This window comes from Microtus pennsylvanicus, chromosome 9 (assembly GCF_037038515.1).
Source record: "Microtus pennsylvanicus isolate mMicPen1 chromosome 9, mMicPen1.hap1, whole genome shotgun sequence".
Classification (NCBI taxonomy): domain Eukaryota; kingdom Metazoa; phylum Chordata; class Mammalia; order Rodentia; family Cricetidae; genus Microtus; species Microtus pennsylvanicus.
The window spans coordinates 13,372,453-13,393,096 of record NC_134587.1 but is presented as its reverse complement, the minus strand read 5'-3'; the positions used below and the strand labels follow the sequence as shown (position 1 = coordinate 13,393,096).

Here is a 20,644-nt window from a genome sequence, read left to right as displayed (position 1 = left end):
CAATCATGCTCGCTTTCTTCTCACTTAGAAAGTTGGTAGAGATTTGGGAGGTAAATTTGGCTCCCATCGTTTTAGTCCCAACCCCTGGCTTTGTCAAGGACCAGGCTGATCACCCGCAGGTGTATTACATCACTTAACAAGGTTGTAAGATCTAGAAACTACAGCTTTGTCTGCATGGGTCCCTGGAAATATCGTTCTTTGAAGTCTTTGAGAGAATCTCAACAGCAACCACCTCTTCTTTACCCCACTTCCCAAGGGGGATTGTTCACGGACTGTTCAGGACATCACTCTGGATAGCAGGTGAAGACTTTGCTGCGTACCTTTTCCTTCCTCTTCCACCTCTAGGGGGCGCACTTGACTCTGGTAAAATTCAAGCCTGTGGGTCTTAGAAACGTCTGAGAAAACAGCTGTTGCTAGACTCAGAAGACGAAATCCCAAATCCTAGCATATTGATGTGTGTCATAACACTGGTTCTAGGCACTGCCTACGGGACACTGTACAGTAGCTGTTGTTGCAAGGCTCTGTCTTATCCCAGCCCTACCAGGTTCACCCCAGAGGAAACATGGGGAATTCTCAGAACATTCTATGGTAAGAACATCTGTGTAATACATACAGTCTTACTGTTCTACAGCTGAATGTGTTTCTCTAAAATTCATGTTGGAATTTAATTCCCACTGGAGGGTGTTACTGTCAGAACCTTTGGGCACGATTGGATTGAAAATCTCTCTTCCCATACAGGTGCAATAAAACAAGAATAAAAGAAAATGATGACAGAATTCCAGCCCCTTTAACCTTCTACCACAGGAAAATGGAGCAAGAAGATGCCATCTTCAAATGAGAGATATATACCTTTACCAGATGAAACCTGCCCTGCCTTGATCTTAAACTTTCCAACCTACAGAACTATGAGGAAAACATGTCTATAATTTGCAAATTGCCTTGTCTAAGATATTCTGTTATAACATCCGAAATGGACAGACACTCCCAAGACTTACCCCTTGAACTTGGGAGGCATCTGTAGCAAGCCTAGTTGTCAGTACTCCAGGGTTATTTCTGAGGTCATCAAACCAGCCAATGTCTTGTCCTAACATGGCTTTGAAACCAAATTTACGCAGTCTCTTCGTAAGGAGCTCCCCAGATTTGGCAAAAGTGTAACCCTAAAACATAAAGAAGGAGCCTTTGATGAGATTTTTACATGAGGGGGAAAAAAGGAGAGGAAATAGGGAAATCCCTTGATGAAAAATAAAATTACCTGCAGAAACTGCGTGAAAATGGATACACAGCCCAGGACGACAAAAAACAGACACATGTTGTAAATCTCTGACCTTTGTTCTTCTTTATCGGTGAGTGAGAAAATCTTTGGAAGATAAGAAGTAGGGAAGGAAGTTTGTTATTCTAAACAATAACAAAACAAATACATTTTGTATGTTCGATTAAGTTTTCACATTTGTCCAATCCCATGGAACGTCCGGCAAGAGTGAACTTCACTCTCGATCTATATAGAGATGAGAGGATCTTTACATGGTGCACAGCACGGCTGTACTGAATGGCCACTGTGGCCTAGGATGTTAGTGATGGAGGAAGGCAAGGGGTATAAGGGAAATCTCTGGAACGTCCTCTTAATTTTGCTGTGAAACTTTTAAAAAATGGCTTCACTTTAAACACACTAGTTTTTAAACTAAAGTTAGTAATGGACATTATGGTGTATTATTTTTAATCCCCTATGTGGCAGGGTTCCTGAAAAATTTAAACCAATGGCAGCCATTACAGAAGTCCTCCCCAGCCCCCGCTGTGTTGATTTAAGCAGTGGTGTTAGCTTTTTTTCCCTGATGTTGATAAAAAAGTGAAAAGGAAAGATATCCAGATCAAAGTATCCTTAAGAAAGAAGAGAGAAAAAGAGGGAAGAAGGGGAAGAGGAGGAAAAGAAGAAAAGGGAAACAGAAGGACATTGTTGAGAATTTGAGAATGTCAGTCTGTGGGAAAATGGTTATTATTTCACCTATTATTTTGCTTGAATAATGAAAGATGATTTTTAGACTCAGATATCCTTTATTTTACTGATCTTACACATAAAAACTAGTTTATAAGTATGAAATATATATTATATATAAGTATAAAATTATACTGTATTATTATATAATTATACATTATACATTTATATAATGATATACCTATATACAATTATATGTATAAGTATAGAATATATATATATATTAATTAATTTCTAAAGCAGCCAGCTGTTGCACAACTGACTGTTAGCCTAGAAAAGAAAGAAAGTAAAATCTGAGTCTGATATTGTTGTCCTACAGGAAACTGGAACTATTCTCTCTTCAAAGGCCATGGAAATCGTGACTAGAGTCTCTTTTGGTTTTTGTTTTTCAAGACAAAGTTTCTCTGTGTAACCCTATCTGTCCCGGAACTAGCTCTTGTAGATCACGCTGGCCTTGAATTCACAGAGATTTGCCTGCCTCTGCCTCCCAAATGCTGGGATTAAAGGTGTGTGCCACCACCACCCAGAGTGATAGGGTCTTTGAGGTCTATTCTGATCAGTAAATGATTTTCTTAAATCTGTGATGAATTTGCTGATAGTTACTTAAGCACCAAGCTGAGAACCAAGCTGTTGCCATAACTACACAGGGTCTTGTGGTGGGAAAGCTCTCAGGGAAAAGCATTTTAGTCACAACAAATCTTTGCAATGCAGACTAAAAGAAGTAACTGGGAGAAGCCAGGAAAAGTGTGGACTGGAGACTATAGAAGTCCTTGTCCTCTCCCTCTCCCCTTTCTCTCTCCGGGTTCTCTCACTGACCTGGAACTCATCAATTCAGCCAGTGAGTCCTAGAGAGGACCCTCTGGTCTCCCCACTTCTGGGATTATGCATGTGTCACCACGTCTAGCTTTTTGTGTGGATTCTGGGAATTGAACTCCGGTTCTCATGTTTGCATGGCAAGAAGTTTATTGGCTCCAGTCCAACAATTCTGAAATAGTTTGAGTAGCTAGAACAATGCCAGTTCTCTCAAAGGAAACAATTTATCTAACACACATTTGCTGAGTACCTACAGTGTACCACACAAATCTCATCAAAAACGGTATGTCCAAAATCTTTTCTGCGAAGCAAAGAATAATCTGTTTCCCTTTTGTGTTTGTGTGTCTGGTCTCTGGTTCAAGTGATACAGAGAAACAGAAAATACAGGTTTCAGGACAATAAATACTACATTAACAGATTGATACCAGGACCAGATGTACTGAAAACAGGAAGCAAACTCATCTCCCTTTGTCCATCATCAAAGCAAGGTTCCCAAGTCTGACGCATTCTCCTTTCATTTTGCGTCAACACGAGTCTTATTTTAAAACCTATAGTGCTTTGGCGATAATGGTTCTGCAGAGGCCATTATTTCGACTTAATGTTTGTGTGCTCAATGAGTTGGATTTCTGTTTGCTTGCTTTGTTTTAATTCCAGGTTTTACAGAGCAGCTAAGGCAACTATAATGACATTTTAAAAAAATATATTTTAAATGAGAAAAGGTAAAAAAAAGGAAATGCTGTTCCAGGATTGTACACAAACTGCAAAGGAGAGAGAGAGAGAGAGAGAGAGAGAGAGAGAGAGAGAGAGAGAGAGAGAGAGAGAGAGAGAGAGAGAGAGATTACTAGATCTAGGACAGCTGAAAGGTTCTGCAGCCTTTACTTCTAGAAAATGGGCTCTAAGATGCCACATTAGTTCCTGCCAGACTTGTGTAACTAACCAGTTCAAAGAATTTACAATTTGAGGGTTTTTTAAACAGCTATACAGATATTCTTGGAACTTCAAACTGCTATGTGCCAATGACTTCTCCCCACAAAAATCACATACTGTCTGTGTGAATTACAAATGAACCTACTTAACTCATAGACAGCTAGGGCCACAAAGACCAAGACATTGGCCTGAGTCCATTCATCTGGGAGTTGTTCATAAATAAGGAAACTCCCAGTTGCCAGCTTCAGGTACAGTGACTTTCTCCTGGGTGTGCCTTGGTTTATGATGTTGTCTGTGTTCTCAGGGTCCAGACAGAGAAGCTGTGTTAAAACCCACACGACTGGTTAACTCGGTATTAAGCCTCCCATCTTGCCCATAGTCATTCTGCCACAAAATCCTGTTCCGTGGGTTCTTTGTACATTCTTAGTTTTGAATTGCAGCCTGAAAGGGCTATGCACCACTAGAACTCTCTGTCTTTAGACTGGCTGTGGTTCAGAAACACATCTTTCTATTTTTGTCATGGCGACATTTGTTTAAGGAGAAAAGGAATCATTAACTTCTTTCTATGTGTCAGATGTCAAATGCATGGCTTAACTAATCTTAAATTAGGACTTCTTTAGATCCTAATTTAATTTAGGTTTCTCACAGCAACCCAGGAGGTAGGCTTCTTGTTTCATATTAATGAAGTACACACAAATACCACAGAGACAGAAAACCATTCAGGACTGGCTGATTCTTGTGTCTATGTGTTACCAGCGTATTATACCTGGCTTGCAGTTGCTTCAACACTTGGCCCAGCTTCCATTCCAAACAGACCCAGAGAAAGTGAAACACATATTATAGTTTAGCTGTATATGGAGGCTTAGGTAGGTTAGCAACCATGTTTTTATTTGTGCACAATCATTTAATAGATACACGTCTCTGGGGTGATCTAATAAACCATGAATATGATATTCTTGAAGTATATCGAGATAAAAACAGGCGGACTAGAAACAGACTCAAGACCTCTAAGTATAAGGGTGAGTGTGTGGTAATTGTGTTAGGACGAGTTGAAATCATCTACAGTAGAGAGAGGAGAACTTGATTGGTTCAACCTCACTCTCTTAGTGAACGTTAACCCCCGCCCCGCCCCCAGGAACATCAATAACAAGCCAGCCCTGGGTTCCAGCAGCTAGATCCCACTTTCTAGTTGTAGAACCTTTCATCGAAAGTCTGATTGCTCAGTCTAAAGCCATCCCAGGTCTTCCGGTGCTGACTGGAAGAATCATGGGAAATGAAGTCTTTATCAGTGTCAGAGGAAGCACTCAAGGCGGGTAAGGGCTTCTGGCTGAATCGTTGCTTTTCCTGATTTGACTAATTCACAGTTGCTAGAGCTAGAACAGGTCTTCAAGGTCATCTTTGTCAACCCTCATTTTGCAATGAAACTGAGCCCCAGAGAGGCTGGATGTGACTTCAGGCTGCCGAGGACATGGTCAGTAGGTAGCAGAGCCATTTTGAGGAGAAAGTTCTCTTGGAACTCAAGAATCTTTCTGTAGTGGCTAGAATGGTCTGGGTGAAATTGTGTGACTATCTCCTTGATCCCACTTTTGCTAAGGTTTGCACCTTAAGCAGCCTAGACACAGTGCTGTCGGCATAGACTCAAAGGACCCCACTTCCTGCTGTGGGAACACTGTGCATCCGTGCCCGCCGCAGCTCTGTTTTCAATAGCAAGGAAACGGAATCAGCCCAGATGTCTACTGCCTGACGCCTGGACAATGGAGAAGCGGTTTGTGGACACAGTGGACTTTTGTTCAGTTATGTCACCCCCCCCCCCATGAAGCTCAGAGTACATCATAGAAGAGGTAACAGAAAGAACCTAAGATCTGGAGGCTCCGCAGGGTACTGCGAACAGCTGTCTCCTGTCAAGGGACGTGGCCTTGGTGGTCATGGACTCACAGCAGCTCTGTTGACGTGAGCAGATCAAGCTTGCCAACATTCCAGCATGGACTGGGGAGAGGTTCCTGAAATCTCACTGCTTGCTGGTGAGCTATTGGAGTTAATGGCGGCTGGGGGCTGGAGGGAGTCATTTCTCTTCGTGTCACAGCTTCTGGTAAAGTAAACAGCCCCCCACTCCTGCTCAGGCAAGCAACCCTGATTAAACTCAGTGGATCTTTTAACAAACCATGGAGGGAGGAGGGACTGTTGTGAAGGAGTCTGAAGTACATGGGAGAGGGGGGTGGGGAGGACATGACCAAAGTAGGTGTGTATGAAACTGTCAACAAAATATTTAGACAACAACAAATTGTCTAACTATTTTTAGAAAGAGAAAAATCAGTAAAGAAGTTAATATTCTGGCTTTTCTTCATACAAGCCAACATCAAGGTGTTGGCTTCTGGATTTCAGACTGACCCACACTTTCTACTAGCATATGCTCCTCAGTGAGGTCCACCCAGAGCCTCTCCCTTCTGGAATGGTAGCTGGAGAGGCTAGGCAAGGCCTCCTCTTGTCCTCTAGCCCAGGCCAACACCAGCAACAGGCCAGTAGACAAGCCAGGGTAAATATTGGTTGGACGGTGGGTGCTCTTTATTTATTTCTGTTTAGTGCTCGCCTTCCTCATTGCCTGGAAATTCCACTCGTAAATTTCTCAAGTCGCTAGCATGATGCCTAAGAGGGACCATCCACAAATGCTTCTTGGGTGAATAAAAGAACGTGTGTTTATATTTGGATACTCTACATACCAGTAAATTAAGAAATATACATCAATTATTTTAAAATTTTTTCAGTCTGAAAGACTGTGGCACCATGTAGCCAGAAACTCAATTAACTCTATCTGTGTTTCCAACTGCCTGACTTCCTGAAAGTAATATGATCGAAAATGGCCAGGGACATTTCTGCCCAGACGATTCTATTAGTGGATTATTGAGGTCTTTTTATACAAGTCACACCCATTTATTTTTTTGTGGTCCTAATTTCTGTCAGAGAGGGATGTAGAAAAGGGAACAAAAATGAGAGTTTTTCAAAGTATTACTCTGACGACATGATGTGCTGGCAAGTCCTTGAGAAAGCTGACAATGTTCTTAAGGGTGTGGTTTTCCTTTTCTGAACTCTCTGTCTCTCCGTGTGTGTGTGTGTGTGTGTGTGTGTGTGTGTGTGTGTGTGTGTGTGTGTGTAAGAGAGCGAGAACTATGAAAATATATCAACCTTTTAATGACTAATTTTGTGGTACCAAGGAGTAAACAGAGCCTGGCTCTACATCACCCTGGCTGGATGTGAACCCCAACTCCACCATGTGCTCCATCCCCTAAATTCTCTGAGCTTTAGTTTGCTCCTCCTCTATAAAACAGCAATAAGAAGCATCAGGGCATCCAGTGGTTATTAGGAAACACAATGAACACAAAGCGTTTGGACGATGCCTAAATAGTGTTCGTCACTGTTGCTATAGCAATAGTCAAATGGAGAATAGCAAAACTCCAAGGAAGTGAAGAATTAAAAGAAGTTTATTCTCTCTCCCTGCTGTAGCTTTACTTCTTTATTGACCTCCCCCCCCCCCCACTTCCTCCCACGTCCCCATTTTAATGCAATCAGTAGCAGAGCAGAGACTCACACAGGACACACTGTGACTTGCTCTTTAGGTCAAACTTTGTACCTCAGTGGGCAGCAAGATCAAAAACTGCCCGAGAATCCCTTTGTGTTCTTATTCAACAACACGCTTTCCATACAGGAAAGCTGCCTGCTTTCAAGCCTCAATCTGTAGCTATATTTATTTATTTTCTCATTGGTGTAATGCCTGAGAGCCCTTGCTGGCCCAAACCAAGTGAGAATGTCACCTTCAGATCTTCTGTAGGGTAGAGACTATGAATGTTTATTTATTCATTTATTTATTTTTGGTTTTTTCGAGATAGTGTTTCCTTGTGTCTCCTTGGCTGTCCTAGAACTAGCTCTGTAGACCAGGCTGGCCTCGAACTCACAGAGATCCTCCTGCCTCTGCCTCCTGAGTGCTGGGATTAAAAGTACATGCTACCACCACCCAGCGAGACTATGAATTTTTCATCCTTTAGAGCTGGGGATGGGCAGGAGAGCTAGCAAAAAAATAAGAGAGCTAAGTGTGTTAAAGCAAAGAGGTATTGGGTCAGGTACGGCATTGCCCAGTGATTTCAAAACAGAAGATGTGAAGAGAATCAAGTGAGCCCAGGGGCTTGCTTACCCCAAGGATCTGGCTGAATATGAAGCAGTAGATGGGTGTGACCGCCCCGTTCACAGATGCGCTCACGGCTCCCACCAGCATGTAGTGCCATTCTGGAGCATTGAATTTCAGAATCCTTCTCACCGGGGCAGGTTCAACCTCTTCGTCCTTGTCCTTAGGGAAAGAGAGGGTTACATCAGTTACCTTTGGAGCCCACAGGGTTAAGAGTAGCAGGCTGACTCATTATGAGACCCATGAGATGTGGTGACTTGTCCCTGGTTTTGGTAGGTCTGTGACCTGGCTGGGGTGGGGCTGTTCACTAAGTAGAGAGTTGATAGCGCTCGCAATCGCAAGCCGGCTAACTCTCAAGCGGGAAGGAGTGTGTTGTACCTCTGAAAACAACTTTGCTAAGTGTGCTCACACATTAAGAACTTTGGGAAGCTTCGAGTTTAGTTCCTATGCATATCAAACAGGATTCTTTAAGCTAGTAGCTGGCCGAAGCTCTGGTCCAGAACAGCGTGTCTGAGTCAAGATGCATCTGGTCCACAGCGACTATGCACTCACGTTCATGACGTTTTCCTTAACGAGCGCTTACAAGGCAGTAGGCCTGCAGCTGGGCTTCTAAACTGCACATTTTCCTCCACAGAGAGTGAAAATTAATCAGGATTTTCCCACTCTGGTCCTTTTCAGTTGGTATTAGAATATCACACTAGTAACTTTCATCCCTTTGTGGGCAAGAATTACGTATAGAACCTTGTTTTATTTTTCATCTTTTGTTTATTCAATGATTTGTTGAACTTAAGATCTACTCTGAGATAGGATTCTAGGTGACTTACACAGCTTTATATTGATTTTTAAACTTTTTCTGTTAAAATATATTAAAATATCTATACAAAATTGGCTACAAAAATAATTCCACAAAATAATTAGTGGATGTCCTTCTTTACTAGTACAAGTTAATATAGCTAAATATCAGGAACAGAAAATGGTACAAAGCTTCGGAAAAATTTCCCTTTTCTACAAAGTCAAAGACCACATGACCAGTTCAGCTTAAATGAAAGGCTGAAGCGACGGCCGTTTCATTACCGCTGCAGCTGGAGCTGGTAACGAATTTGTCATCGTCTCCCTGTTGAGTTCTCTCCTGGTCGCCTTCAACATTTGCCCATTGTCACTGCTGCTCGCTCGTGCAGCAAATCCTCCTGCTCGGTCGTCTCATCATCTCAGACTACTAACTCGGCCATCAATGCCACAGAGAGGGTGCCTGAGAAAGGACCCGTGCAGCAACCAGAGAAAGAATGGAGTTCTTGGGAGAACCCTGCCTGGTCACCTACAGAATGTACAGCCAAGCACTCAACTCTCTGGGCCTTGGCTATCTCATTAAAATGGGGGAATTGGATATATCCTATTTCTGCACACAGACAATAACTACCTTTGTCCAGACAGCTTTTTGGGAATATTTGACTGGCCAGCTACCTTGGAAGACAGAGCTATTCCCTTAACCCCAAGCATTCAGTGCATCTGTCCACCAGAAAGAAGACACACTCCCAAGCCCGTAAGTTCTCTCCTCTAAAAATTTACTTCAAGGTGCTATTACCTGGCCCCCTTTGTGTCTCCTTTTGGGAACTTGGAGTTGATCTGGGGAGCCAGTGCAGAAATGCCAAGCTGCAGAGACTTTATTGCTCTGAGTAGTTCAGTGTTCACTCTGACTGTAGTGGATTCTGCCTGCACCCTTGGGAGCGTATTGGACTAACTGGGTGACTTTCAGTACGGCAAAAGTGACCTTTGCAGGCTTTGATAGTTCAGATCTGGATGCTCGCAGACTCATAGATGTCATGTTAACATTCTCTGAGTTCTACCTGTTCCCTAATGACAGGATGGTTATGTCATTTCCAGCCTAAGAAAATGGAACCGTTCCTGGTTTTCTTGCCGCAAAGTGTCCCTAGCCTTAAGCAATGAGATACTTAAGGGCAAAATGGAATATTTTGCCCTGTAGTTTTCATTTCAACATAAACTAATAAATCAAACTAGTTAACTTGAATAATTTTCATTACTGGCTACAAAAAAAATTGATCTTAAAGAGAGTTATATCTGCAGGACGTCATTGCAAACACCTTTAAGCCCAGTACTGGGGAGGCAGAGGGAGGTGGATCTCTGTGAGTTCAAGGCCAGCCTGGTCTATGAGAGAGAGAGAGAGAGAGAGAGAGAGAGAGAGAGAGAGAGAGAGATACAGGAAAGCCAGGGCTACACAGAGAAACCCTGTCTCAAAAAAAGCAAAACAAAATAAAAATAACCCCTCCAAAAAAAAAGAAAAGAAAAAGAAGTTATATTCTACTATACTAAAGCAACTTGAGCAGTAGAGAAACTAGAAAGCCAGTCCCCAGACAATGGTTTATTTTATTGAATTTTATTTGTTACATCTAAATGAACAACAGAAGAATAAAAAATAATATAAAATCTTTTATACTTTATAAATAATAACTGAAGTCTTTCAAGAAGGTACAGAGGTCTCCTACCTGCTGTATAGATAGTTCCATGCTCAACGGGATTTTCCTAGCTTTCTTTTTTAGTTCTCTTGTGTGGGCCACAGTAAAATAAAACTTCCTTCTGGAATATAATGTCCTTCTTTATATACTTATTTAAACTGGTTTCTGTATTCTAACAATAGAAGTCTCCTACCTGGATAGTGACTGTCAGATTTAATGATGAAATGGTACATGTAACAAATAGGCCAAGATTTTCTGGATGAACAAGCACGGACAGCCTTTATTTATTTATTTGTTTGTTTGTTTGTTTGTTTGTTTGTTTTGAGACAGGGTTTCTCTGTAGCTTTGGTGCTTGTCCTGGAACTAGCTCTTGTAGACCAGGCTGGCCTTGAACTCACAGGTCCACCTGCCTCTGCCTCCCAAGTGCTGGTATTAAAGGCATGTCCATAGCCACCCAGCTGCACAGACAGCCATTTTTATGAGTCCTGTCGCTGTCCTATGTCTTAAGCTAGGACTAAACCCAGTAAGTCAGCAATGATGAAGCTACAAGCATCTAAAAACTCATCCTGACTTCATTCATATATATTCTACTTTTCTCATGTATGTATGTGTGTGTGTATGTATATACACATGCATGTCAATTTTACTGAAAAAAGATTCATAAATATTAAAGACTGAAAAAAAAACCTCTGATCTGTAGACATTCCCTAATCCTAAACTTAACCTGGTCAGGATATCTACCATCTGATACCACTTATGGGAGCTAAAGATACTACTTGGAGAAAGAGAACCGGCTTAGCTCTGTCACTAGCTGACTCTTTGGATGAGTTACCCACTTTGGGTTTATAACAGCTTAAACCTTAGCCCTTCTCTGTGTTCTGTAAATACCTTGAGAGACCACAAGGTGGAGGTAATTGCTTTGTGGAAGTGGAACCTTTAGCAACACAACAGATGGTTTCCCACTCCACAGACGGCGAAGCCCGCCTTCTCCAGCAGAATGAGAAAGAACGAGAATCCTGCTCGGCCTTGTAGACTTTAGTTAAGTGTTAGAATACTTTCAAATACTAAAACAAAGTCACACCTTCTCACACAGTGACTCCTTAGGATTAAAAATTGATTGGTAAAAAAACAAATAAATGGAAATCCCATTAGTTAAATTATGTTATAGTCTTTGCTTTAAATTTCCTTCAAGTCCAGGGACTCTGATACAGTTACTGTATACACAAGAAGTATCAGGGAGACAACAGATCATTTCCTTTTGGAGTTTAACATCGTAATATCAGCTTCTCAACATCTTTTCCCCTGTTTTTGTTTTCATCTCCTTTGCAAGAGAAAACATCAAATGTCATCTTTTCAAAGTTGTACTAGAACCATCCAAATGATTTCAGTTGTTTCACTCCTAGCACCATGAACATAAATGAAATAATTAATTCTGGCACCAAAAGAAGAGTTTCGCCTTTATGGTCAGAAATTACCATTACACATGTGGGCTCCCTCGCCATGACTCATCCTGCCAACTCCTGAGAAAGAAGGTTCTATGGAATTTATTCAACATTGAGATCACCATTCAATGTTAGTAGAGGAAGACAGGAGAGAGCCTTAATAACCCGTCTTTCATAAGATCTTAAAGGGTATGATTCAAAAAAATTGTCCCACATTTCTCCTCTGTGAGCCAGTGTTTGTAATGATGTCTTAATAGGTTCACAAGTTGGGATTTTATTGAGGGCATCTTGAGATTACATCATGCATAATGGATGTACTTATAATTAAAATATTCCCTGGCTTATTTGATTCAATACGTAGAAGAGTTTGGGCTTCATTTTCATCACAGAAACTCAATTTTTCATTCCAGTTAAAAACAAAACAAAAAAAAACAAATAAGCAAACAAAAACCTTGCTACAAGGCGCTGGGCAAAGTGCCTGTAAAGATTCAACACAGATGCAGTGGGTCAGAAGGTCTAAGGTCTAAGATTTAGTGAGAGGAAAGAGAATGGCTTCAAAAAGGAAGAGCTCCATGATGAGGTTCTAATGAAGGGCATATAGGGGACCAAGAGTGAGTACACCCAAGGTGGGGAAGACTTGGGGCTTGGCACATGGTCCCTTGTAAGAAGGACAATGTCTGCAACAGCAGAGTACTTACGTTCTCATGAGCGTGCCTTTGTATTTAAAACCTGTGACAATTTGTATCAGGTCTAGTTTTATCAAATACCTTCACCAATTAAGAGAAAATTTTAAACTTTAAGAAATAAAATGATTCGAGGTATTATTTAAAACTTTAAAAAGTTACCTCCGTAAAAACAAATAATTTGCTATAAATGGTTAAGAAACATATTTTCTGTTTTTTAATAATTATTCATCTAAAAATTGGCAGCAATCCCTTAACAATTCAGTTTGACTTAACATATGTTCTTCAGAGAAATTAGTGAATCTCTGTTCTTTGCGTGGGGTGTGTGTGTGTGTAAAATACTGAGTTTTGACTAGGTCCTGATAACCTCCCATTTGATCTGACTTAGTGAGTCATTACTATACAACCAGGAAGCACATTTACTTAAAGATAGATTGGCACCTGGGAAAGACTCCTCCCACGCCCCAACCCCCTCCCCAGACAATGCGTGTCTGACCTTGCTGTCTTCATAAGTAGATTTATGATCAGCAACAGCCAACGGAGGGTCGTGCGTCAGATGAGAAAGTTGAGACTTGGAACGTTGCCGGATGGAGGCTCTGGAAAAAAAACAAAAACAAAAAAAAACAAAAACAAAAAAACAAAACAAAAGAAAAACAAACAAACAAAAAACCGGTAAGACAAGATAGGCTATAGATGGCAAGCAGGTTGTAACCGGACTCAACGGGTGTCCCAGTTTACAACACACATCGCATCAATAGGGCAAGGAGCGCCCAAGTAAGATTTGATGAAGTTTATCTTCGGTCAGAGTAAAGTGGGTAGATTTCTCTCAATCCAAGCTCTGTCGCTACTCGATCCAGATTCCGGGTATACCAGGGAGGGAAAGGGTGAAGGGAGAAAAGCTTCCCATCGACCTACTGAAAACTGCCCAAGACTCAAATGTATCCGGAGTCCAGATGGTTCTTTCAGCTGCTACCATGGCAAAGGTGATGGTTTAGCGCTTGTATTTCTTTCTGTTTTGGGGTTTCGTTTCTATTGTCCTTCTACAGTTTCTGCCTGTCTCTGTCTCTATGTCTCGCCCTCTTCCTGTCCTTCTCCCCTGTAGGGAGAGGCCACCTGGATACATGTGAGATAAACATAGGGTCCCCAGTGAGACTATCTCTAGGTTTTCTAGGTCACACGGCAACCAGGCCAAAGAGCTTCCAAATTAGGTTTGAAGTGTATTTCGACTGCCCATAGAAAGGAATCAACAAAAACTTACTGAAATATAATTTAGCTTAGTGCATTTGTTCATTCATCTGCAATCCACTGGGTCCCTACATGTCAAAATCCAAGGGAACGCAAAGACTAGCCAAACCACAGACATCTTTCTCAAGGAGTTTAAATCCCAGAGAATAACACATGTAATCAACGCTAGTGTAAGGGAAAAAATCGGGTGGACGCTGTGCAGAAATTTTGAGTAGTTGAATTTGTGTTTTGAAGACTTAATTTGAAGTAACACAGTGTAAGGGGAGAGATGATCGAGGTGAGGGGACCATGTCTCTTGTTCCAACTCGAGACACAGTAATTTACATGTCCTCTATTATTCGTATTCAGGGGAAAGTAGACTAAAGCAAATGCCAAGATGGTACCTGCCACTCTCTGCTTATCCAGGCTTCCCAAGAAATCAGTAACATGCCAGCTTCATTACGCTAATCTCTTCCCACCCTGTGTGAATGGCCTCCCTCTTAGTCACCCAGGTTCAACACTATCCATTTCCCAGAAGTCTCCTCTTCTTTAATCCTGCACATTCAAACTCTGGCCGAGCCTCATTATGATCAAGAAGAAAATCATTCTTGAAACCTGATTCACTGTCCTCAGTGTAATCTCTGGGGTGTTGAACTTACTCTGACTCGGAGTGATATGGAGAGGAGACATACAGAGTTATTTCTTTGGGTTAGGTAACATCTCCAGACTATGAAGAAGGCTGTGTCACCTGGAGATCACAGGGTGAGCCTAGGGGCATCATGGGACGTATGATATGAGCGAGACTCAAAGCCATGGGTCTAATCAAACTCACAGCAGTTGACAATGTCAATATTTAATCAAGTGTTTAGCACTCAGTTCCAGATGTAGGAAGACCTGCCTGTGAGTTCTTAAATCTCCCTCTCTCCTATTCCTCAAACCCTTCCACCTCTCTAGCAGAGACTGTGATGAGACCATGAGCAGAAAGTGCAGGGCAAGGGCTCTGCCTGCCAGCTGGTGCTCAATGTGCTTTATATCAGAAACAGGGCGGTAAGATCCCACCACGCCCCTTTTCAGAAATTGCGCAACACTCCTCCTTAAGAAACCCCCACTTTGTCAAAAGCTGTATGCCGCTTTTCACTGCAAATAAAAACAGCTAATTTGGGGAGATAAATGCTCTTTCTCTCTTTCTCAACATTGTTATTTAGGAAATTATTTTCTGTTGCCAATTAACTTGTTTTTGAACCTAAAATATATTGTTGAAGAAAGGCTCAGCTCTCAGACAGACCGTAGCCCAAGAAACAAGATACAAATTAACATTTCATCTAGTCATCTTCTAGAAAAAAATCTTGTCAACTCTTACAATGAGATATTTTTAATAGAACTCCTTATTCAAAGTTATAAATCTTTCTCTGCAGGAGGTTAATAGCTACTTTTTGTATGTAGTTTGCCTTTCTGGATTTTTTAATCCTAGTCATTAAAATGTAGAATTTGTGGGCGATGTAGCAAAATAAGAGACATTTATGTGAAAATGGTTATCTGTTTTTCATCATAAACTTCTTCCAATGGACAGAATTTTGTTCTTAAAAATAAACAAAACATTGACTCTCCTGTTGATACATGTCATTTTAACCCAATGGTTGAGAGAGGTGCTCAGTCATTGTTTGTGTTCAAGAAAGCAGTTGCTCTCTTCAAGTTGTGATTCTCGTATTTTACTTATGATTAAACATACTGGCATGATCAAACATGGTGCCACATGTCTGTAATATGTGCCTGACAATTCTGGTAATATCTACATCTTCTGCTATATAAAATTCAAAGATAATGCTTTGTTTTCCAGCTCAATAAAGCTAACACTTCTTTAAAGTTTTTTTCTTTTTCTTCAGTAGTCTGAGAATTTAGATTTATAAAGAAAAGATACATTATCTTTCCATATTTGAAAAATATGAAAAAAATCTATCCATATTTGAAATAGGTACAAATAATTTTTAGTAAATTATTCCTTAGAAACTAACAATAAATAAAATCATTTTGACTACTTAAAGCTCTTATCAGAATGTTCTATTTTAAGCATCTTGAATGAGCAAGTCTTCTGCTGAGTCTGAGCACAGTCTTTCATATCTTGGAAATGGTGAGGCCAATGGCAGTGAGACGCATCAGCCATGACTTCCTGCAGTTTTTTGACACTGTCTTCACAATATTTTCAAGAACACAGATAGACATTTTTAGACAGAATTCTTAATACATAACTTTTAATGCTAGAAAAATTTAAAAATAAAATTCTTAAACCAACATACAAATGATGATTCACAATCTCACTGACAGCACACTCCAAAGTATGTTTTGAAAGTTAATAGTTGCATATGAAAACACAGGAAAATAAATATCTCAGTTGCGGACACCCTCTTTAAAAGCTAAAACATGGATTTTATTCCATCCAGTTAAAGAATGATTTGAGTTCAAATGGGAGCAGAAGTGTTAATAATTCAATTGCTTCTCACTCAGGATAAAGAACAGAGTTAAATGGGTGAAGATTGCCTTCAAATAAGAGTGTTTCAAACAGTGGTTGAACTTTGTGGGAAAAGACTGGGTATCTGGTAGTTTATTTGTTTGTAATTGTTTATATGTTTTCTCCTGAGATAAGGTCTCACAATGTAGTCCAACCTAGCCTTGAACTTGTGATCTTCCTGTCTCAGCTTCCCAAGTATATGGATATCAGTACCATGTTACCCTAGTTGTTTTAAAAATCCCTCTTCTAGGGGTCAGAGAGAGGGCTCAATGAGTAAGAGCACTCACTGCTCTCCAGGTTTCGATTCCCAGCATCCACATGGTTGGTGGTTTACCAATTCATCTCTAACTCCATCCCAGGGAGTGCAATTCCCTCTCCTGACCTCTGTAGGCACCAGGCACATTCATGTGGACAAAAATACACAGAGGCAAACCACTCATCCACATAAAACTAACATTAAAACAAATAATAAAGTACCTATTTTAAGCACAATAAACATTTTAACCAGTCCTCTATCATGGCCCTCCTCTCAACAGATGAAATGACAAGGTTAAACAAAGTAACATACTCTTACATCACAAGACCTGGAGTCTGCAAAGGGTTTCCTTCTTAAACCTGACATATTGCCTAAGGACCACAACTGAAAAAGGCTCCTAAAAATATCAGAAAACTTCAAAATCCCATGGCTTGGGCTTACCTTAAACTCTCCCGATAGCTCCCTCTGATGAAAGTCCTCTCAAGTGTACCACCTTCAGTTGCGTCTTTTTCTGTTTAACACAACACGAGCCATTCCTTAGCGCACACGAGAAGCAGGGCTGTATCTACATAGATTACTCCACTCTTAGCAGGGCTGTGTTTACATAGATTACTGTTTGCCTAGAAGGTAACTACTGCATGGAATATCCAAACATTCTATTAACCTATTGCAATAAGTAAATCTTGAAATTTGTCCAACACCACAAAAAAAAAATTCAAAGTACTCAGTAAGATTGACTTGTGTGAAATATGTGCTGTCTGGTTGTAATCTCTATAGACGTGAAGTATCTTTTAGAATGAATTTTTTAAAAATTAGTGAAAACTCACTAAAGTTGGCAAAACAAAGAAACAAACAAAAAGCATTGATCCAACCAGCAAACATTCAAAGCTTACAGATTTCATGGATGTTAAGCATGCGCAATAGTTATGCATTATGTTATTCATGAGCCCACGTGGGAGACGGTAGAGAAGGTCAAGAGTGGCTGATTAATTAGCTCAGGATAACCACTAGGTCTGAAAGTTCCAGACTGAGGAAGAGAAGGCATGGTAGGGCTTGGAGTGTCAATCTCCATTTGGAAATAAGTGTAAAATATTTAGTTATTGTTTAAGTCACTCAATAATAATGAGAACTGCCCCCCATCTGACACATCCAGAAAGCCTGTCCTACTGGAAAAATGGTAGAGTCGAAAAGCGAGGACCGTGGGTTCTGCCCCGTGACTTGATAACTTAACCTTCCGTGTTTTATTTACCTCCCCTCTCAACTGCGTAATGACAGATGGGCGTGGGGAGAATATGCAGTACATGTTCACAAGTGTATGGGTTCATTCAATACCATAGATGTTAATTATTTAGTAGAAGGCCAAAGGGAAAAGGCACTTACCCTTTACATCTTTTTCTTTTTGGGGTTCATCTCCTTGGCTTTGCAGGGTCACGAGCATGAAGTAAACACCTTTCCTTTCTAACAGTTCTTCATGGGTGCCTCTTTCCACGGCTGCTCCATGTTCCATACCAATGATCACGTCTGCAGCTCTGACTGTTGATAGGCGATGGGCAACTGAGACGATTGTGTGTTCATGTTGAATCTGTAAGAAGATATGGCGTACCCTTAAACAGGACAGAACCAACACCAAGCTTCACACCATCCCTGAGTCTACAAGGAAGTCAGCTGCGGATCCTAGGAACATCCTAAACAGGCTGTGCATATGTCAGAAGTAGCCAACTGTTTCTTATAGCCATAAGTCTCGTCACAGATTGACCTGATAGCAATTAATCAATAGCTTAATAGCTTGGGGGTGGTGGTTAAGCCATGTTACACTTCATTTGAGTTTTAATTTTATATTGTATCTTTGGGGAATAAATTACAACTATGTTCTGTTCAACTCGAAATAGATGGCACCTGACCAATATTTTATAAAATTTCAGACTGGATGTACTGACCTATTGGTATCATCCCCTCCTCGAGGGGCCTGAGAAGTGAACTGACTCTCCACAAACCTTATTCAGTGCTCCTTGTACTCTGGCTTCACTCTCATTGTCCAGCGCTGAGGTGGCCATGTCCAAAAGCAGGATCTTGGGATTCCGGATGAGAGCCCGAGCGATGGCCACCCTTTGTTTCTGCCCACCACTCATATGGCCTCCTCCTTCTCCAACAAGGGTGTCAAATTGCTAGGAATCATGAGGGAGAAGAACTGATGGTTCCTGACAGCAATCCAGTACCCCTTCTAACTTTTTTCCTCAGGTGTGAAGTTTTACAGGTCCAACTTTTACTGAAAGAAATATCCTTTCCAAAATGAATTAATCAAGCAATATTTGCATGTGAGATAGTTAACGCATTGAACTGTGTGCATGTTCCTTTTTAGTTCATGTTCAAATACAAATTTTCAACCAAAATGAAAATTAATCAGCCTTGTAAATCCATCATAGAGGACTAAGTCACATTTTCACAATCCTGGCACCTTTCTTACTGCTGAACTATACAGCAAAACACAATGCTTAAGCCGTCTTTAAATTGTGAATGTAAGATCAAACTAGTTTCACACTTCTTGCTGGGACATTAAGTCCTGACTGAGTATCCTACAGGATTAAGTCCACACTGAAATTTAGCAGTGGAGCGTTAGACGTCAGATTCTTGACTTTCTTGGTATGGGTCAATAAGAGCTGAGTTCCCTACCACAGACAAAACATGGTGCTGAAATTCTACAGATACTGTCTCGTGTAGTCCTCACAAAACCCCAGGAGGCAAGTACTGCTATTTGTCTTAATGGTTGAACAAAGAAATTCTGAGCACAAAGGGTTAAATTAACTTGGCAAGAAGCTCATAAAGCTAGAAGGTGGAGAATTTGAGGCAGTGGAATTCTAAGCACATTAGCTATTAGACCATAGCATTCTCATAGCAACAATGCTACTTAAAAAGGTGATTTAGAAGGTACGGTAATTTGAATGAAAATGGCCCCATAGGCTCATAGGGAGTAGCATTATTTGAAAGGTTTGAGATGTGTGGCCTTAATGGAGTACGTGCAGCCTTTTTGAATGAAGTGTGTTACTGGGGAGGGGGTGGGTTTTTGAGGTTTCAGAAGCTCAAGTCAGGTCCAGAGGCTCTCTCTCTTCCTTCTACCTGTGGGTCCATATATTGAACTCTCAACTACCAGTATTATGTCTGCCTGTATGTCACCATGCTTTTTGCCATATCTATAATGGACTAAATCTCTGAACTGTAAGCCAGCCCCAATTGAATGTTTTTCTTCACACAGGTTGCTGTAGCCACGATGTCTCTTCACTGCAATAATACCCTAGCTAACTCAGAGGGTGACGGTGATCTATCCAAGATCAGTGACTCTGGAGCTGGACCACCTGATGTGACTTCCTTGTTTAATGATATATAATTCGGGGCAGTTACTGACCTCACAGAACATCGTTATTCATCTGCAGGCGGACATAATAGTAGTTGCTACACGGCAAGGTGTAAGGGTTAAGAGCTAGGAGATGTGATGTGTTAGAGCAAAGCTTGCGTATACTATCAGTAATTGTCCTGTGACTTAGCACACATCAAGGCAAATATAGTAGATATAATATAGAGCCAGTTTTTGTAGACATGGCGATCGCACAGAATGGAGATGTAACGGTGAACTCTTGGACTTGTGAGATTCAGGTTTAAGAGCACAATAGTTAAGATGTGTACGTACAAGAAAACGGAAGCATAAGGACAGCGGTAGGTTATGATTTATATCATCAATGTTTCTGCAGTGTTCCTTGGCAACTCAATGGGATTTGAAACCACCTAGGAGACACACCTCTGTGTAGATTTTGAGGGCATTTCCAAAAATGGTAGTCAGCAAAGAGGAGACCCAGCCTGAATACAGATGACCACTCTCCCACGGACTGGGATTGAAAAGGGAAACAGAAAGCTGGCTCAGCGCCAGCATCCATCTCTCTCAGCTCCCTGCCATGTTAGACTGTGACCTCAAACTGTTAGAAAAACCCTTCCTTTCTGAAGCTGCTTCTTATCAAGTAGTTGGTACCACCTTGTGGCATTATTGAGAGCCAGTAGAACCTTTTAGGGGTGACTGTGGAAGGAAGTTGTTCCACTGAGCAGGAGGGGCCTATACCCTTGTTTGTAAGGGACATCAGGACTCTGCCCCCCCCCCCGCTCTCTCTCTCC

General features: G+C 41.1%; 1 protein-coding gene and 1 long non-coding RNA gene across 3 annotated transcripts in view; one reads left to right on the top strand and one right to left on the bottom strand.

Moving 5' to 3' along the window:
- The window catches only part of Abcb11 (ATP binding cassette subfamily B member 11), a 72,451-nt gene that overhangs the window by 15,212 nt on the left and 36,595 nt on the right, over window positions 1-20,644 (bottom strand). Inside the window, exons 15-21 of the mRNA XM_075984973.1 lie at window positions 18,481-18,651; window positions 17,867-18,068; window positions 16,928-16,997; window positions 12,997-13,096; window positions 7,914-8,066; window positions 1,253-1,357; window positions 996-1,157 (exon numbers count right to left, since the gene is read on the bottom strand). Coding sequence (XP_075841088.1) covers window positions 996-1,157; window positions 1,253-1,357; window positions 7,914-8,066; window positions 12,997-13,096; window positions 16,928-16,997; window positions 17,867-18,068; window positions 18,481-18,651 — 963 coding nt within the window. The remainder of the gene's footprint in view (window positions 1-995; window positions 1,158-1,252; window positions 1,358-7,913; window positions 8,067-12,996; window positions 13,097-16,927; window positions 16,998-17,866; window positions 18,069-18,480; window positions 18,652-20,644) is intronic.
- LOC142857196 (uncharacterized) lies at window positions 5,482-19,814 on the top strand. 2 transcript variants are annotated; one of them, XR_012911779.1, is made up of 3 exons: window positions 5,482-5,751; window positions 9,336-9,444; window positions 19,737-19,814. It is a non-coding gene; the product is annotated as an uncharacterized LOC142857196 (long non-coding RNA). The 2 variants fall into 2 exon arrangements; XR_012911778.1 differs by having other exon boundaries at window positions 9,332-9,444.